Raw genomic sequence first — 16,718 nt, forward strand, 5'->3', positions numbered from 1 at the left:
AGTGTGTGGCCTAGCATGTGCATGGTGATGTATGGCTTGATTCACTAACTGTTCTTCATGTCGAGAATAGAAAGATATTCCATCTTTAACCTCCAAGGATGTTATCCTTCTCTTTATGGTCTGTAGTTGAGATCTGAGATTTTTCAACTTAGATTTCAATTTTATTTGATATTTTTTAAAACACTTCAAGGTTTCAGGTAGAACTTTGACTTCCTCGAGTAATTATTATATTGTAGACATATACCATGAACAGTTTTATTCACCCATGGTATCTACTCATGGTATTAATAATATCAATATCAATGAGATTAATAATGAAAAGTCACTAAAAATAAAGTTGTTAAAAATATTAAATTCCGTACACATGCATGCTTACACATATAATTGAATAAAAAACAAATTATAACTTGTAATTAAGTTATTGAAATTATTAACTCACTACGAAACATTTTCGTTTAAATTTTTAACATAAAATTCATTCAAATAAATTTTAACAAAACATTTATACCATTCACTACATTTTAAAACATTTAATTAAAGTACTATACATGAACATTTTAAATCCATATATAACAATTTTGGGATCTATAAATTAACATGAACATAGCTACTAAAGTAGTAACTCCAAAAAAACACTTGAAGTTAAATTAAATTCATATTAAGTTCCAAAAATTATGAACTCCAAAAAAAAAATATTATATGCATGTGCCACATGTGCTACAGTTTTTAATAAAGAACAAGAAACATAGTAAAATAGTAAAATCGATATATAAAAATATATGCATTATCTAAGTTGTATGCATATCCATCTACACTTTCTCATTGGTGACCTGCTAAGTGGCCTGTACAACAAATATGTATGTACATATATAAATGGCTACATGTAGTTTTAAATTTGTAAACAAATTAAAATTGAATAAAAAGCATCAACCCAACATTGGATCACATAAATATATTCATGTTTGAAACATCTCCTGGGATGGAAGAGAGTCCTAACCCCAAAGATGAAGGAACATCCAAATCACCACCTTAAACTTTAAAATAAATAAAATTGTAAGACCTTTCACTTGAAAATATCAATACAATTATGTAAAAATTTTGAAGCATAGAGCATGCAATACCTTTGAAGTGCTAGTGTCTAAAAAATCTCCTCTAATGGACGAGGGTCCAAACCCCATACCCAAATTCCTCGGAGATGATACAATTGTTGGACATTGACCCTACAATTTGAAAAAATGAAAATTGCAAAACATCTTATTTCTTAACACAATTTTTATCTAATTAAATAACAATTTACTCAAAAATTAAAAACATAGTGAAACACACATGTGAAGTGAAAAATCTGAGGATACGTCAGGAGATGGAATGGAAATCTATGGACATACAAAATTTTAGTAAATTTGTAACTTCACAACGATTTTGTTCACATTAGTAAATATAAAACTAAGGTATAAATATGGATGTATTTGAAAGAACATACATTATTCAATGCATCCCATTTTGTATCGAACTAACATCTTATACCCTTCTGAGTCAACATGCACATGAACTACAAATGGAAAACATGTAGCACATGTATTATTCATTGTTTAGAAAACATGTAAACATATAAGTAATAACTAAAATAGATCTAAATTTACAATGAAACATTTCTACCAATTATAGGACATATCGATCCCATGCTCTCTTCCTCACAAGCCATTAAATCTTGCAAACCAATGTTGTGAAAAGCCTTTACATAAGCTCAAGCATCTTCAATGCCCATTTCATATACCTCAACATCTGATTTATATTCAAAATTGGCAGGGATACTAGATTGTGCTGTATGCCCCTTTAAACCAACATCAATTCTAGCAAATATAGAGTTTATACTATCTGCAATGGTGTCCCTCACTTCTCTACCGACTTGAGATGTTGCATATATTTATGATCATAGTGTAAGAACCCTTACTAGTGGAGATATCGGTGGAGGTGAGGGCGACGTAACAATGATTCTCTAAATGCACCCTTTCTATTATATGTGTGACCTCTTCTAGCTCCATTGAATTTAGATGGAAAGTTTGTACAATTAGGTTTCATGATAAAAAAAACTCAGGATAAATAAACTTTGCAAAATAATGAAGTACCTTATCATTCTAAGACAATACACCATGTGCTACATTAAACCTATCATACAAAAAGGGTGTGATGTGATGGTGCTTAAAATATTTCACCTTTAGCATCAACTTCTTTGGTCCTTCTTTAAAGTTAAACATTAAAATGACTTGTTCTCTTTAAATGATTTTACTTACATAATCCCACTTATGTGGACCCATTACTTTTTAATTGCATTATCACATCACGTCAACAAAACTATAAGTTGTAGGCTCAATATTCTCATATAAATCAATAAATGTTCCTAGAGAGTGCAAAACAATCTCTAAGCTCTATTGATTCTCCATAAGGAGTTCTAATTGTCAAAGATGACCTTGTAGCTTTTCATGGTGATCTCTACATTTTTGAAGTGTCAACTTTGCCACTTCACTCTCCCAAGGAAGCTCATCAGATACATCTAATGGATAAGCTATTGTCAAAATATAATCCTCCTCTTGTGCAAATTGCAGCCTTGCTTCACCAACATCATCGTCCCTAAGATGATATTCACCTCCTATTAACATAAACATAACAAATACAATAAGCATAAAAAATAATCATGTAGTATATGGCTATACAATCGAAAAATTGATTTACATGATTACAATCACAAATAAATTAAATGCATTTACCTATCGACAAATAAATTATAGGAATTTACCTTTCGATGCTTGCTCGGCAGATGGACATTCAACATTTGGAGTAGTTGTTGATAAGGAAGAACCCATGTTTGCTTCATTATTCTCTTGTTGTTGATGGGAACACAATTATTTTTGACGAGGAATCAATGGTTTTCCACTCTCACGAGACCCTCTAGTGAGAGATGCATCTAAAAAGCAAGAAACATTACACAACAGTGTGTGTATATATATATGTGTGTGTGCGTGTGTGTGTGTGTGTGTGCAACTACATGCATATAAACTCTACATATGATGTTGTTGACGCAACATACGAGAATGTATAGATTCATCTAATTATCTCCTAGAACCGTCATAGGTGGGTGTCTTATTAGATATCCTTAGTCGACTAGAAGATATTGATTTACTAGATGGGTTGGAGCATTTAGGCCTCAAAAAATGAGGCGATCACTCATCTGAAGGCTCCCTTTCCATTCTATACATATATATATATAATGAAATTACTTCAAATAATTGTAAATTACAAAATGTATACATAAATACACAATCCACTTTCCAAAATATAAAACTATGTATTGAAGTACCAATATCACAATATATATGATCTGACTTGATAAAATTAAATAAAATTATAGCTTTGCATTATTTGAATGTAATCTGTATTTTCCTATATTTGAAAAACTTTACACTATTTTCCAATCTTATTGCTAACAATAATAGTATGCAAAAATAGAGGGCATCTTAATGCTCATGTTGTCAAAATTGATTTGAACATTTATGTCAAACCCAATAGTATGAGTAGTGCTATACAAACATATAGGACATCTTAATGCACGTTCTCAAAGTTCAAACTCAATGACATGTGAGTAGGGTGTCTAAGATATAAAATTGAAATATATACCTTTTAACCATTCCAACATATATAAAATTGGAAGTTTCAACCATTCCAACAACCTAGGATATAAAATTGAAATATATACTTTTCAACCATTTCAACAACCCATTCAACATCTTCCACGATGTGTTTTATTAAAAGTTCATATAAAATATTAGTCTCCAATACCACCATTAGTTGTCAATGTCAATGCCTCTAACCACATCTTTTAATTATATAAATTTTCCAATATCATTCACACGTATGTGCATATGTATATAACATTGATATTCAACCATCTATAGAAATATCTAACTAAACATGGTAGATTATAAATGCTAGAGGCCACCACCAATGAAAATAGATAACCACCAATCAAAAGAGATATCCATGGTTGGAATCTCGTGTCTAATTGCTAGAGAAAGATTACATATGCATGGTCACCATCAATGAAAATAGGTATCCGCGATTGAAGTCTGGTGTCTAGTTGGTAGAGCAAGATTGCATATGCATGTCCACCACCAATGAAAATAGATACACGTGGTTGGAGCCTCATGTCTAGTTGGTAGAGCAATGTAGCATTTATGATCATCATGAACATACTTTTTTCTCATAAATAAAATAATTATGTATTTAATATAACAACAAAAAAACAAAGATTTAACTAATGTGGTCAAACTTGCTATGATTAATAAAACATTATTTTACCTTTGTAGAGCTTATCTAATTTAATGTGCTATGATTAATAAAACATTATTTTACCTTTGTAGAGCTTATCTAATTTAATGATGTAGATTCTCGACAAAGTAGAACTCCATATTGTAAAATCATAGGGCTCACAAGGATAATGTTTTGATTGATTCTTTGTTCTTAGCCATAGCTACATAATTAACATTTGACTGATTGGGATTTTTTTGACAGCCAAAGCTACAAAGATCATTTTGACTATAAAATCATAGGGTTCACAAGGATAATTTTTTGATCGATTGTTCTTTTTTGAAAGCCACAACTGCACAATTAACATTTGACTGATTGGGATTTTTTAGATAGCCAAGGCTACTAAGTTCATGTTGACTGATTGTTCATTTTTGATTAATTGTTTATTCATTTTCACTGACTTGAGGTGTTATTTTGAACAAGTTGTGACAACAAGTAGACAGATTGGAAAACTTAAATATCAAAATATTATTGTCTAAGTGGGATTTCCAAAACTCTCATCTAGAGCATGTTATCCCAAGTTTTACATGTGAACATGTGACCTCTTGCAACAACTTGTGAATATTATCTTTTACTCGAATGCATATGTTACTTTGAAAAATTATCAAGATTGAATGACAGCTTGAAGGTCTTGAGAGGTGATGGATTGAAGATACCACACATTGGCTTGCCTCCGGTCACATCTACTAGCTCATTTTAAACAGGAGCACCATGTTGCACCTCTTATCCTATAGGACCTGTCATGCCACCTCAACAAAAAGGTCAATGCATAAATGTTGGAACCACGTGTTATCTTTAAGGTGAGTGCAAAACGAATGAGGATATCCTTAGTTTGTCGGTCTTGTAGAGCTAAAATACTGACAAAATCATTTTCCCGCCCCCTACATAGAAGGAGAACTTCCAAATAGGAGAAAACTAGCTATGCTTTACACATCCCATACTCTTTCAGACCTCAGACTCAAAGGAACCTTCCTCTCACCCTTACTTACTAGGCAAAGGTATCTTGTGCAATGCCATTCTATATGAGCTTGACTTAATTACCTGCATTTTTCATCCTTCAGGCAGGAAGGATGACCATCATAAGCACGAAGGGTTATTATTGTTGAAACTAGCTCGAGCAATCCTAAATTCTTACAAACATTAGTGGACATACTGCACATGGATGCACCTTAATCAATGGTGCGAGCATCCTATCATTTGAATGATGCATCTCTACTTGCTGGAATTCTATTTCTATTTATGTGTTTTATCGATGATAGTTAAGCCTCCACACATTTTGGGATTTAGTCCTATGGATACTCAGTTTCTAACCAATTACAATTCTATAAAAAAAAACGAAAAAACAAAGAAAGACTCTTATAAACTATAATATCATTGCAAGATACTAATTAAAAAAAAAATTCTAGTATGAATGAACTATAACATATTGTTGCTAAAATAGGGCAGAGAGTTGATTGCAACATTGTTGGTTAAAGAATTTATACATTTTGCCATGAAATAGAGTGAACTTACCTTGCAGCACCAAAGCTTTGCATTGTCCTCAATGTCGTCAGCAATGTCCTCGACAGTAGCAGTTTCGTCAGTAGTGTCCTCAGCATCTTCAACATCCAAATTATAGTAAAAATTTAAAAATCAGAACGTCCACAAGGCATTTGGTATATATATATAAAACCTTTTGGTTGAAAAACCAGTTGTCGTTTTTCTCACACTCCAACAACTCACACAGTGCATGAATGTCAATGTTTCCATTTATTCTAACATTTAGTCGAATGTTAGTTTTCATATTTTCACCTAAAAATAATTTATTTTGGATGAAAAAGTGTCATTGCAACTTTTCCCCGCTCTCTTCTCACAAAAGTGCAACCTATCTTCACATTTTCACCCCCTTGTTCATGAAATTTCAACTATCATCTTGTCTTCCCATGTTATCCTTTGACCCTGGATCATTTTGACTAACCTGCTCCCCAGCTCTCGCTCTAGTGCTTGTCCTGATATCCCCTTGTTATCGGGAAATCTAGTGTCCATGTAGAGCTGCTAGTCCCACTAAGACTGGTAGCTATATTAGAAACAAACAAACTAAAACTACTTTCGTTTTCCTTTATGAGAAGTAGATAAGAGGGGAACAAAGGAGACCAACCTCTGTATTGCGCTTGGTTCCTTGCTTGATTCCTCTCCCTTCTGATAGATCTTTGCCACTCACTTCCTCATCTACCCAGCTTCAAAGAGCACCTGTGGAATCAAAGCAGCATAACACTATCCAAGAACAGAGCTCTACTATCACAAACAATATAGGACCAGATATATATTGACCACACAAATGCATATATCATCAATCATACAAGAATGTGGAGGAAAATTTGAATAGCTTTATTAATATCAAGAATAGCAAAGAGGATTACAACCAATTGTTTTGACCCAACGTCATCCTCTCAGCAAGAAAGCCCTTCTTCACCTCATGAAAAGCTTATATCACCAAACACTATGATGTTACACCAAGAAACTAGCAACACTTCCTTACAAGATACCAAATTCCAGCCTCTGGATCTCTGGGATGAGGGATCCATATATAGATGATTGCAGGGGGGTGAGTCAGCTTCTGAGATTTGATTAGTGTCCTCTCTCTGATAGTTCTTGATTCCACTTGGAGATTGATGATCTCTTACTCATCCCTAGGCGAAATCAGAGAGGCAAGTGTCACAGGAGAAGTTTCTGGAAGATTCCATGATCATCCACCTCTCAACTTGACTCTGCCATTTGTCCACTCTTGCCCATCACACCCCATAGAAGGGATTTTCAGTATGCATCACACCTCCCGTGTGCATTTAGGTGGGATGCATCACACTTTGACCATGGAGCAGGTGACATGGTCCAGTTTTGAGCAGTTCTGAGTACTTTTCATGCAGAACTTCTGGGAGATGATGTAATCAGCTGACCTTGTTCTTTTAGGGGATGGAACAACACCTTTAGGGACTTAGGAGCCCTTGGTTTATGGACATGTTTGATTGGGGTTGCAGTGCCCAAAAATGTCTATAACACCCCTATTGCTATCATCCCTTACTTCTTGTTGGTATATCGACTCTTGTGCCTTACATTTGGTATTGGTCTCCCTTGAGCACCATGCCTTGACAACATATGCACAGTCGTTGAGGGGGAGGAGGGCGCCAGATCCATGGCAGATCTCAAACCATGACTCAGGCTTAGGAGGCTACAACTATTTACCACTCATCCACCCCTTTTGTTATTCCATATGAGATTCGCCACCTTAAGAATCTCACGGTGGGTCACTATCAAGCTTTCTTTGACTCTAATATCCTGGAAGAGGTTGCTCAATAGGTTCGTGACCCTAGTCACAATAGGGGAAGATGAAAACAATAACTTAATTCTATTAGCAAAATCGGCAGTTGAAAATGCTCCTGAACAAAGTGTTGAAGGAGAAATAAGAGGAGAAACATGGCATCTTCTCTACTATGAATGACATCAAACGTGCCGAACGATACTCGCGATCATGTCTGGAGAGTTTGAATGCCAAGATAGCTCACTTGGAGTGCCATCTCTAGTGCGAAGAGAAGCCTCCTACCCCTCCTGGCTCCAATGCCAAGGATCCTACTCTAGTGTCTTCCTCGAACTCTTGATTTTTTGTTATGTTTTACAGTAGTATTTATGTTAGCAACATAGTATTTGATAAACCTTTTTATTTCCAACAATAGCTTTTACCTTATTTGAATTTCACTTTCAGTAGGTGGTCAATATATTTAGTTTCTCGTGTGGCAGATTGAGACCACCTATGGTGTTTTCAGTGAAATCATAGACATATGGTAGTTATGTTTTTGATGTTTTGAAATTTTGAGGTAACACTAATACTAATTCATAAGAGAAAAAAAAACATTTAAAAAGATTAAATCAACTTAAATTATTTTCTAGATTTATCAAACAATGAAATTCTCAATATGTGATTTTAAAAATAATTTAGTATAAAAAAATTGTAAATAATATAGAATTAAATATTAAAAAAGATAATAATAAGAAATTTTATCAAAATAAACAATTAAATGTCCATGGGCATAGAATAAAAGGTCACAAGGAACTCTATGAAGACACTTCAAGGTGAAAAGATAATTGGTTCAAAACTTAGTGGGCAAAAATCCAGTGATGCTAAAGGCTAGTGTATCTCAAACTCTGGGTGCGATCTCCAGATAATTTTAACAACTTAAATACTCTTAGGTAACAACTACTCAAACTACAGGTTAAACATGCTAATTATCTCAAAACTCACATTATCTAAAAATAAAAATAAACAATTAAAAATTTATTTACCATTATTATTTAAATTTTTTTAATTAATAATTTTTAAATATTACATTTATCAAATAAATTATAAACTTATATTAAATTTTATTAAATTAAATTTTATCTTATACTGATTATTTTTATAAACCAAACATGGTCACTTATATGACAGATTTGATACGTCTTACTCAATAATAAACCCAACTTAGATAATATAACCATTTAAAAGATTTCAAATCCACACATGTATCAAAAACAAAAAAAACTTTTAACATTTAGTCAATGGCAGCTAATAAGAATACCATTTGATATAATATGAAATATTCGCATCAAACATGCCATCATCATCGATTGAGAAAACCTGCACGACGTTACCTGCAGATTGCGTGTTCATAGCTGCTTCTCTGGAAGGTCAGAAGAGACCAACCAAATCTGACTGAAATCATATTTTCTTTCTTTCTCTTTAGTTTTTAATTAAAATACTTTACAGACCTACCACTTGCAGGAATCTTAATGGTTTTGTTTATTTTATTTTCAATTTAATCCTTTTTAGTTTATGGTCAAGTTATACTTTAATACTTTTTGTTTGGATCTTAAGGGTTGGTGAAATGTTTGTATTCTATTCTTTTCTGACTTTGAATTTATAATTTTATAAAAGCATATGCTGTTTACTATGAGACCTATTCAAATGAGAGATATCATATTTGGTATATGAGATTTTTTTATTTTAACCCAATTTAGTATATGACAAATTTTTTTTAATAACTCATATAAAATGTTAGATTTTTTTGTTTTAATTTATTTTTAAAATCATTTTCAAAAGTTTACAATTTTTTAAAATATATGTAATTTTTTTAATTTAAATTTATTTTTCTATAACAATTATTAAAAATTTATAATCTTTTTAAATTTGAATTTATATCATTTTATTATTATTATTATTATTATTTAATTATAATCAAATTAATCAAATCACAATTAGTGTATAAAATCTCTTTATTTATTAAAAAAAACCCACTTACACACAGCAATTTGTATCCTTTAAAAAAAATACATACTCTTAACACTTTAGACTCAGCTGGCTCAAGCCCCACACACAATTAATGTCCCTACACACTTTGTCATTTTGCATGCTATTTTTTGAACCGTGAACAGAAACCCAGATTCCTGCAGGCTGCACGTACGGTTGTGCACTTTGACTTATGCAGACAACTTTGAACGCGATTGGTAAGTGGTCACCGCATCATTCACTGTAGGCATCATTGCTTTCCGCTCAAACGCGTCGATTAGGTCAGAAATTGACTGAAATTTCCAAACTCTGCTTAAAATATGAAACACGGGTGCCCACACCTTTATCTATTTGCAGAGCAATACCGATTCCCATAAGTGGGCGGACGTGGTTCTCTGTTCCCACTTCAGCAAATTTCATACTTTTGCCATTGTTGCAGAGCTCTTCCAAGATGGGTAACAGACACCAGATGCTGTTACTTCTCTCTTCTTTTCTTCTTCTTGTTGCTGTTAGAACAGAGGCCCAGGATTCCCAACCCAATATCACAGGCTACACCTGCACCAACAGCTCATCGTCCTGTGAGACATATGTTTTTTATAGAGCCCAAGCTCCCGATTACCTTGATCTCCTAAATATCTCTAGTTTATTCGGGGTGCAAAGAGTCCAGATAGCAACCGACAGTAACTTGTCTACTACCACCATCTCCGTAGCCGATGGGCAGTCATTGCTCATTCCTATAACGTGTGGATGCATGGGGAATTACTCGCAGGCAAATATCACCTACACAATCTTTAAGGACGATACTTATTATAGGGTTTCAACTCGGAATTTTGAGAATCTGACAACATATCAGGCTGTCGAGGTTGCAAATCCTACCCTGGTACCAACAGACCTTCAAATTGGGGTTCAAGTCATCTTCCCAATCAGATGCAAGTGCCCATCACAAGCCCAAGTGAAGAATGGGACCAAGATGCTCATCACATATACTGTGCAACCAGTAGATACTCTGCCAAGTATCGGCAAGAAGTTTGGCTCAGATCTGCAGAATTTCAAATCTCTGAACGGTATGAATTCAACCCTAACTGCCTATACTACAGTTTTGGTTCCTGTTTCTCAGAGACCTGTGCTTTCTCAACCTGTTTCGTCTTCCCCGCCTCCACCTCCACCTCCACCTGCAGCTACTTCGGGAAATAACACTACTTCGGGAGGTGGGTCGAATAAGGGTGTTGTTATTGGGGCTTCTCTGGGTGGGGCTGTTGCACTTGTTTGTGTTGCTCTGTTAGTCTTTTGTGTTCTGAGGAACAGGGGCCGGTCACATAAACAAACTAGCATATCTGAAGGTCCAAAGCCGCCTTCCCCTGCGATAGAGAATACTAAAAAAAATCTCATTAGTGGCATTTCAGACTGCATTGAGAAGTCATTCCTGTATTCTATTGAAGATCTCCAGAAAGCAACTCAGAATTTCAGCCCTTCGTTAAATATAGGGGGCTCTGTTTATAAGGGTACTATAGATGGTAAGGATTATGCCATAAAGATCATGAAAGGAGATATATCCCAGGAGTTAAGGCTATTGCAGAAGGTCAACCACACTAATCTGGTAAAGCTAGAGGGGTTCTGTGTCAGTTCTGAGGGTCAATCTTACTTGGTTTATGAGTATGTAGAAAATGGTTCTTTGAGTATCTGGCTTCATGATCCAGAATCTGTTCAGGACATGAGTGCCTTTGGTTGGAGCTCTTCCTCACTTCCATGGAAAATGAAACTGCAAATTGCTCTAGATGTCGCTAACGGTCTTCATTATATTCATAACCACACAACCCCTAGCGTTGTGCACAAGGATATCAAGAGTAGCAATATTCTGTTGGATGGCAAGTTCAGGGCCAAAATTGCAAATTTTGGCATGGCTAAATCTGGCATTAATGTTCTTACAAAGCACATCACCGGCACACAAGGATACATGGCTCCAGAATACCTAGCCGATGGGTTTGTTTCCCCGATGCTTGATGTGTTTGCGTTTGGAGTTGTGCTTCTAGAACTGATCTCTGGCAAAGAAGCCATAGTTCGAGAAGGGGGAGTGCCATTAGCAGGAAAGGCAGGCCTACTTTGGACCCAAATAAATCCCCTTTTAGAAGCAGAAGACAGAGAAGAAAAGCTGAGAAAATGGGTTGATGGAAATCAGCAGATTGCTTATTCCATAGATATTGTTCTTGGTCTTGCAATAATAGCTGGAGCATGCGTGGAAGAAGATCCAGGAGCACGACCCACCCTGCCAGAAATAGTTTACAAGCTTTCAAATCTATTGGAGGCCTGTGCGAGCATTCCTGATGAAAATTTTGAGGTTTCAACTTCAGTTGAAGGAAGGTGATTTTCCAATAGCAGTGATCACATATGACTCAACCCAAATCAAATCGTTTCAACATCCAACTAAATAAGAGTCCATTGGCTGTTTTATCTTCTCATGCTTTATCCTCGAAGTCCTCACGTTTGAGGAAATGTTCACATTTGACTGTAATTTTATTGCTGTATATGTAATTCTTTTGTGCAAGTGTAATTGCTTTTGTTGTATTCTTGGGGAGCTTTTATTACATGGATATCTCTATTATTTTTGGTATTCATAAATTTTTTTGTTTAATTTGTGGGGAGCTATGAATTCCGATTAGCATTGTAGACTCCACTTCATGCTGGACAGTAATGACCTCACCAGAATGATCTAGCTATGCTGGCAATTGTGGCTTTCCTGATTTTATATAACAGATTTGGACGAAGACATGGATCATATTAGAATTTTAAAAATTTAAATATAATTAACAGACAACGATTGTGTTTATTTAAGCTGAAAGCCTTAACAGCCAACGATTGTGTTTATTTAAGCTGAAAGCCTAAACAGCCAACGATTGTGTTTATTCAAGTTGAAAGCCTTATCAGGCCAAAACAGAACTGAATGCCAGTCTTTTGTTCATTGATTCACAGTTTATGAGTTAGCTGAAAGCCTTAACAGCCAACGATTGTGTTTATTCAAGTTGAAAGCCTTATCAGGCCAAAACAGAACTGAATGCCAGCCTTTTGTTCATTGATTCGCAGTTTATGAGTTAGAAGGAAGTTCAGAAACAATATATTTTGAGATCTCAAAGTTCAAGTGCCTTTTCAAGTAAAGAAATAGCGATACCAATTCAACAAATTATAGATAAATGTTATTAATAGGCAGCCCAAAGTATGTTTGAACAGAATTTGCAAAGAAAGCTTATATTTTTGCTTTTATCACTTATTTAGCATATTTACATTATCTATAAATTGTCATGGATATTCCACTAAACAATTAGTTACAACAGATCTGATAAAATAAATGGAAATCTATATATGAAGGTTAGATTCATTTAGATACCAGATTAATTAATTATTGAATTTTTGCTTATGCATGCAATATATAAAATGCAGAAAATAAATAACAACAAATACAATTGCACACCAATTACAATAAACACAAAGATTTGCTTTGGGAAATCTTTATAGGACAAAACTCAGTTGGAAGGTGAGGCTGCTCTATTCTTGTTTGTCTTGTATGTAAATAATGCAAGTATGAAGGAGAAGACACTCTAAATGGAGTTACCTGAGACTTGTGGTCTATTAAGCTGCTATAGAACACTAGCCCCCTCTATTATATTCTCTAACTGTCACTCCTAGTTGCTTTGATTTACCATAGAACAAGTTACAATAAAATAGAACGGAAACCCTTTTCCTCCTAGTGACCTGCTTATAACATAGCCTGATAGCCAATCTAGGTTCAAGTTTGACTCATTCAACTCTCACTTAAAGTTACAACCTTGACTCTTCTAGATTCTTCTTCATTTACCACATGTGGCTAACCACTTTTGCATGAGTATTGGGGCTAATGTGGCATCCTCTCGAATCAAGGTGGTCAACATGTAGGTGACATAAATTGTGCATACAAATTTTGATTGACATGTTTTTTGCACTGTTGGAAAGGTTTCCAAGTGTAAAATAGTGTAGATCTTCTTGTAGATTCACTGCTCATGTAATGTGCTAAAACACAAGACGAGAATCTACTCTACTCTTTAAACAACGGAAACCAATAGATCGATGAAAACAATAATCGACAAAAGGAAGATAATCAAAGACACATAACACAACTGTTTCTCTAGGAAAAACCACTGCTCAAAACCCCGACTATCTATTGCATTAATCAGAAATCTGAGTGATAATACAAAGCTTGTTCTCACAAGAACAATTCTTGCACAAGTATGATCAACTCTTTGCTTCACAAGCTCACTCTAGCCAACACTTAGCCAATTCTGCTGCTTGCCAAGCCCTTATTTACTTGCGCAATTCCTATGAGGATCAACCCATATTTAATTGAGAAATCCTTCCTCCATAACTGTGCAATCCGAAACTAGGTCCTTCTTTGATTGCATGCATGATTCATACAACTCGGATCATCATACAATTGATAGTACATTGTCCCTGCACTTTATTCTCAACTGGGCCTTTCTCTGAACTGACATACATGAGTTTTTCATGAGGGAATCTTTAGTTAGCTGGAGTAACACTGAAGATGCTCTAGTGCACCAACTCACTAGTAGACCTCTACTAGTTCCACAAACAGTTAGAACTAGTTTAACTGTCTATAACTCAGTCAAATTTAGTTATCTAATTACAACTCAAATAAACTCATCCTGGACCCCTTAAATTTAGGGAGAACATATACATGACTACATAAAGACTTCCAACTTGAAATTCCTAAGTTAATTAAGTTAATTAAACTTAATTAACTATTTACAAGTTGTTATGAGAATATAATTTGATTTTAATTCATAGTTTAATTCAAGGACAAATTAAACTAGAATTTCTTGTTGCCATTTCTTAACACTCCCTCTCAACAAGAAATGGATTATCAGCTACCCCAATCCTATCTCTGTGAAACTTGAATTTACATCTTGACAATGCCTTTGTCAAAATGTCAGCGTCTTGCTCCTTTGTGGGAATGTACTCCAACAACATAATTTGCCTCAATACACAATCTCGAAGATGATGACATCGAATATCAATATGCTTGGACCGATCATGAAAAACTAGATTTTCAGAGAGTTTGATACAACTTTGATTATCGTAGCAAATCACAGTTGGATCCATCTGTTGACCAAGCAAAACAACCTAAATCTTCCTCATCCAAATGGCCTCAAATGCTGCCTGACTTGCAGCCATGTACTCTGCTTCTGCCCAACTGAGTGCAACCAATCTTTGTTTCCTTTTGTACTAAGAAACTGTTGTTGAACTAATACTGAAGATCCCTCCTAATGTGCTCTTCCTGTCGGATGGACTCCCTGCCCAATCTGCATCGGTGAAGCCTTCAAGCCTCACTCCGTCTGTCCGTCTATACCACAATACATACTTAGTAGTGCCCTTGAGGTATATCAACACATGCTTTTTCACCTTCCAATACAACTTGATAGGCCTAACCATCGCTTGACTAGGATGGTTAATTGCATAGCACATATTTGGTCATGTGTTCACCAAATACATGAGTGAACCCACAAGTTGTCTGTAAACAGTAGCTTCCACTACTTCCCCTGAAGTAGCATCCTCCTTCCTCCAGTTACCTGCTAGAGGAGTCTCCATGGGTTTGCTGCTCTCCATGCAAAACCTCCTGAGTATCTCGTTGGCATACTTGCCCTGAGACACAAACAATTCCCCATCACCCTGCCATACTTCCATGCCCAGAAAGTAATGCATGAGCCCCATGTCCTTCATCTCAAAATCTCTTGCAAGATCCTCCTTGCAAGACTTGATCAGCTGATCATCACCTGTCAAAATCAAATCGTCGACATATAACACAATGATCAACAATTTACCTTCCACCACTATGTGGTACAGGTTTACATCCGCTTCACTCTTGGTGAAGCCTAACTCGGTGAAGTAGCTATCGATCCTGGTGTACCAAGCACAGGGTGCTTGCTTTAGCCCATACAACACTCTCTTGAGTCGGCACACATGTGACTCACGGTCGAAGGTCTCAAAACCTTTAGGCTTCTCTATGTACACCTCTTCCTCAATCATGCCATTAAGGAAGGTTGTCTTTACATCCATTTGATGTATCTTCCAACCCATCTACATTGATAGTGCCAATATAGATATGATCAATGAGTACCTTGCAACAGGAGCAAAGGTCTCATCATAGTCAATCCCCTCTACCTGTGAAAAGCCACAGGCCACAAACCTGGCCTTATGCTTCTCCACACTACCATTTGCAGCTTGCTTTACCTTGTAAAGCCATCAGGAGCTCACCACTGACTTGTCCTCTAGTCTCGGGACCACATCCCAAACACTATTACGAACTATGGAGTCATACTCCTCCACCATGGCATCAACCCAAACCAGTTGTTGCACTGCCTCCTCAAAGGAAGATGGCTATGTATCAACACATCCTATCATAAGAGCCATGTATCCAGTGTACCTCTCAAGTGACCTTCTCTACCTACACTGAGATGTGGGTGCTCCCACATTCTCCCATGCATCATGCAATACCTTGTCAGCCTCTCTAGTGTGCTTTCTCCCATCTATAAAAGACGTTGTTTGAGTGGATGTCTCCACTCCGGGATCCTCTGCATGTGGTTGCACCACATCAATATGAAGCTCCTCAACCTTAGGAGCTAAAAGCTCCTCAACTGCATGTAGCTGAAGCTCCTTATCAAGGGAACATCACATGGCCTTCTCTTCATCGAATTTGACATCCCTGCGAACCACTGTCATCCTGTTGGTCAACAAGTACACCCGATAATTGTGAGGTGTATCAATGTACCCCACAAATATCCCTAAATATGTTGTCAACTCAAGCTTCTTCCATTCATCTTTGGTCACATGGTAATATATCGATGACCCAAAAATCCTGAAGTGACCAAAATAAGGCCTCTTATCGTAGAAAGCCTCCTCTAGTGTCTTCATCCCATGTATCTGATGCGGGCTTCTATTATGCAAATAAACAATTGTATTGCATGCCTCAACCCACAAGTGTAGTGGTAGGCCCTGATCATGCAACATCACCTGTGTT

The 16,718-nt window shown here is 35.8% G+C and overlaps 1 protein-coding gene across 1 annotated transcript; it reads left to right on the top strand.

The window, feature by feature from the left end:
• The first annotated feature begins 9,966 nt into the window (after window positions 1-9,966).
• On the top strand, window positions 9,967-12,220 carry LOC149179623 (serine/threonine receptor-like kinase NFP). Its single transcript, XM_089415739.1, has one exon. The coding sequence runs from the start codon at window positions 10,110-10,112 to the stop codon at window positions 12,018-12,020; it is 1,911 nt and encodes a 636-aa protein (XP_089271865.1). The 5' UTR covers window positions 9,967-10,109; the 3' UTR covers window positions 12,021-12,220.
• The last annotated feature ends 4,498 nt before the right edge of the window (window positions 12,221-16,718 follow it).

This window comes from Pinus tabuliformis, chromosome 3_2 (assembly GCF_031772625.1).
Source record: "Pinus tabuliformis cultivar Carrire ecotype Pingquan chromosome 3_2, CPIR1, whole genome shotgun sequence".
In the NCBI taxonomy this organism is placed as follows: Eukaryota; Viridiplantae; Streptophyta; class Pinopsida; order Pinales; family Pinaceae; genus Pinus; species Pinus tabuliformis.

What these genes read in the sequence shown, in the direction of transcription:
- LOC149179623 (XM_089415739.1), top strand. Translation starts at nt 10,110, where the DNA reads ATGGGTAACAGACACCAGATGCTGTTACTTCTCTCTTCTTTTCTTCTT.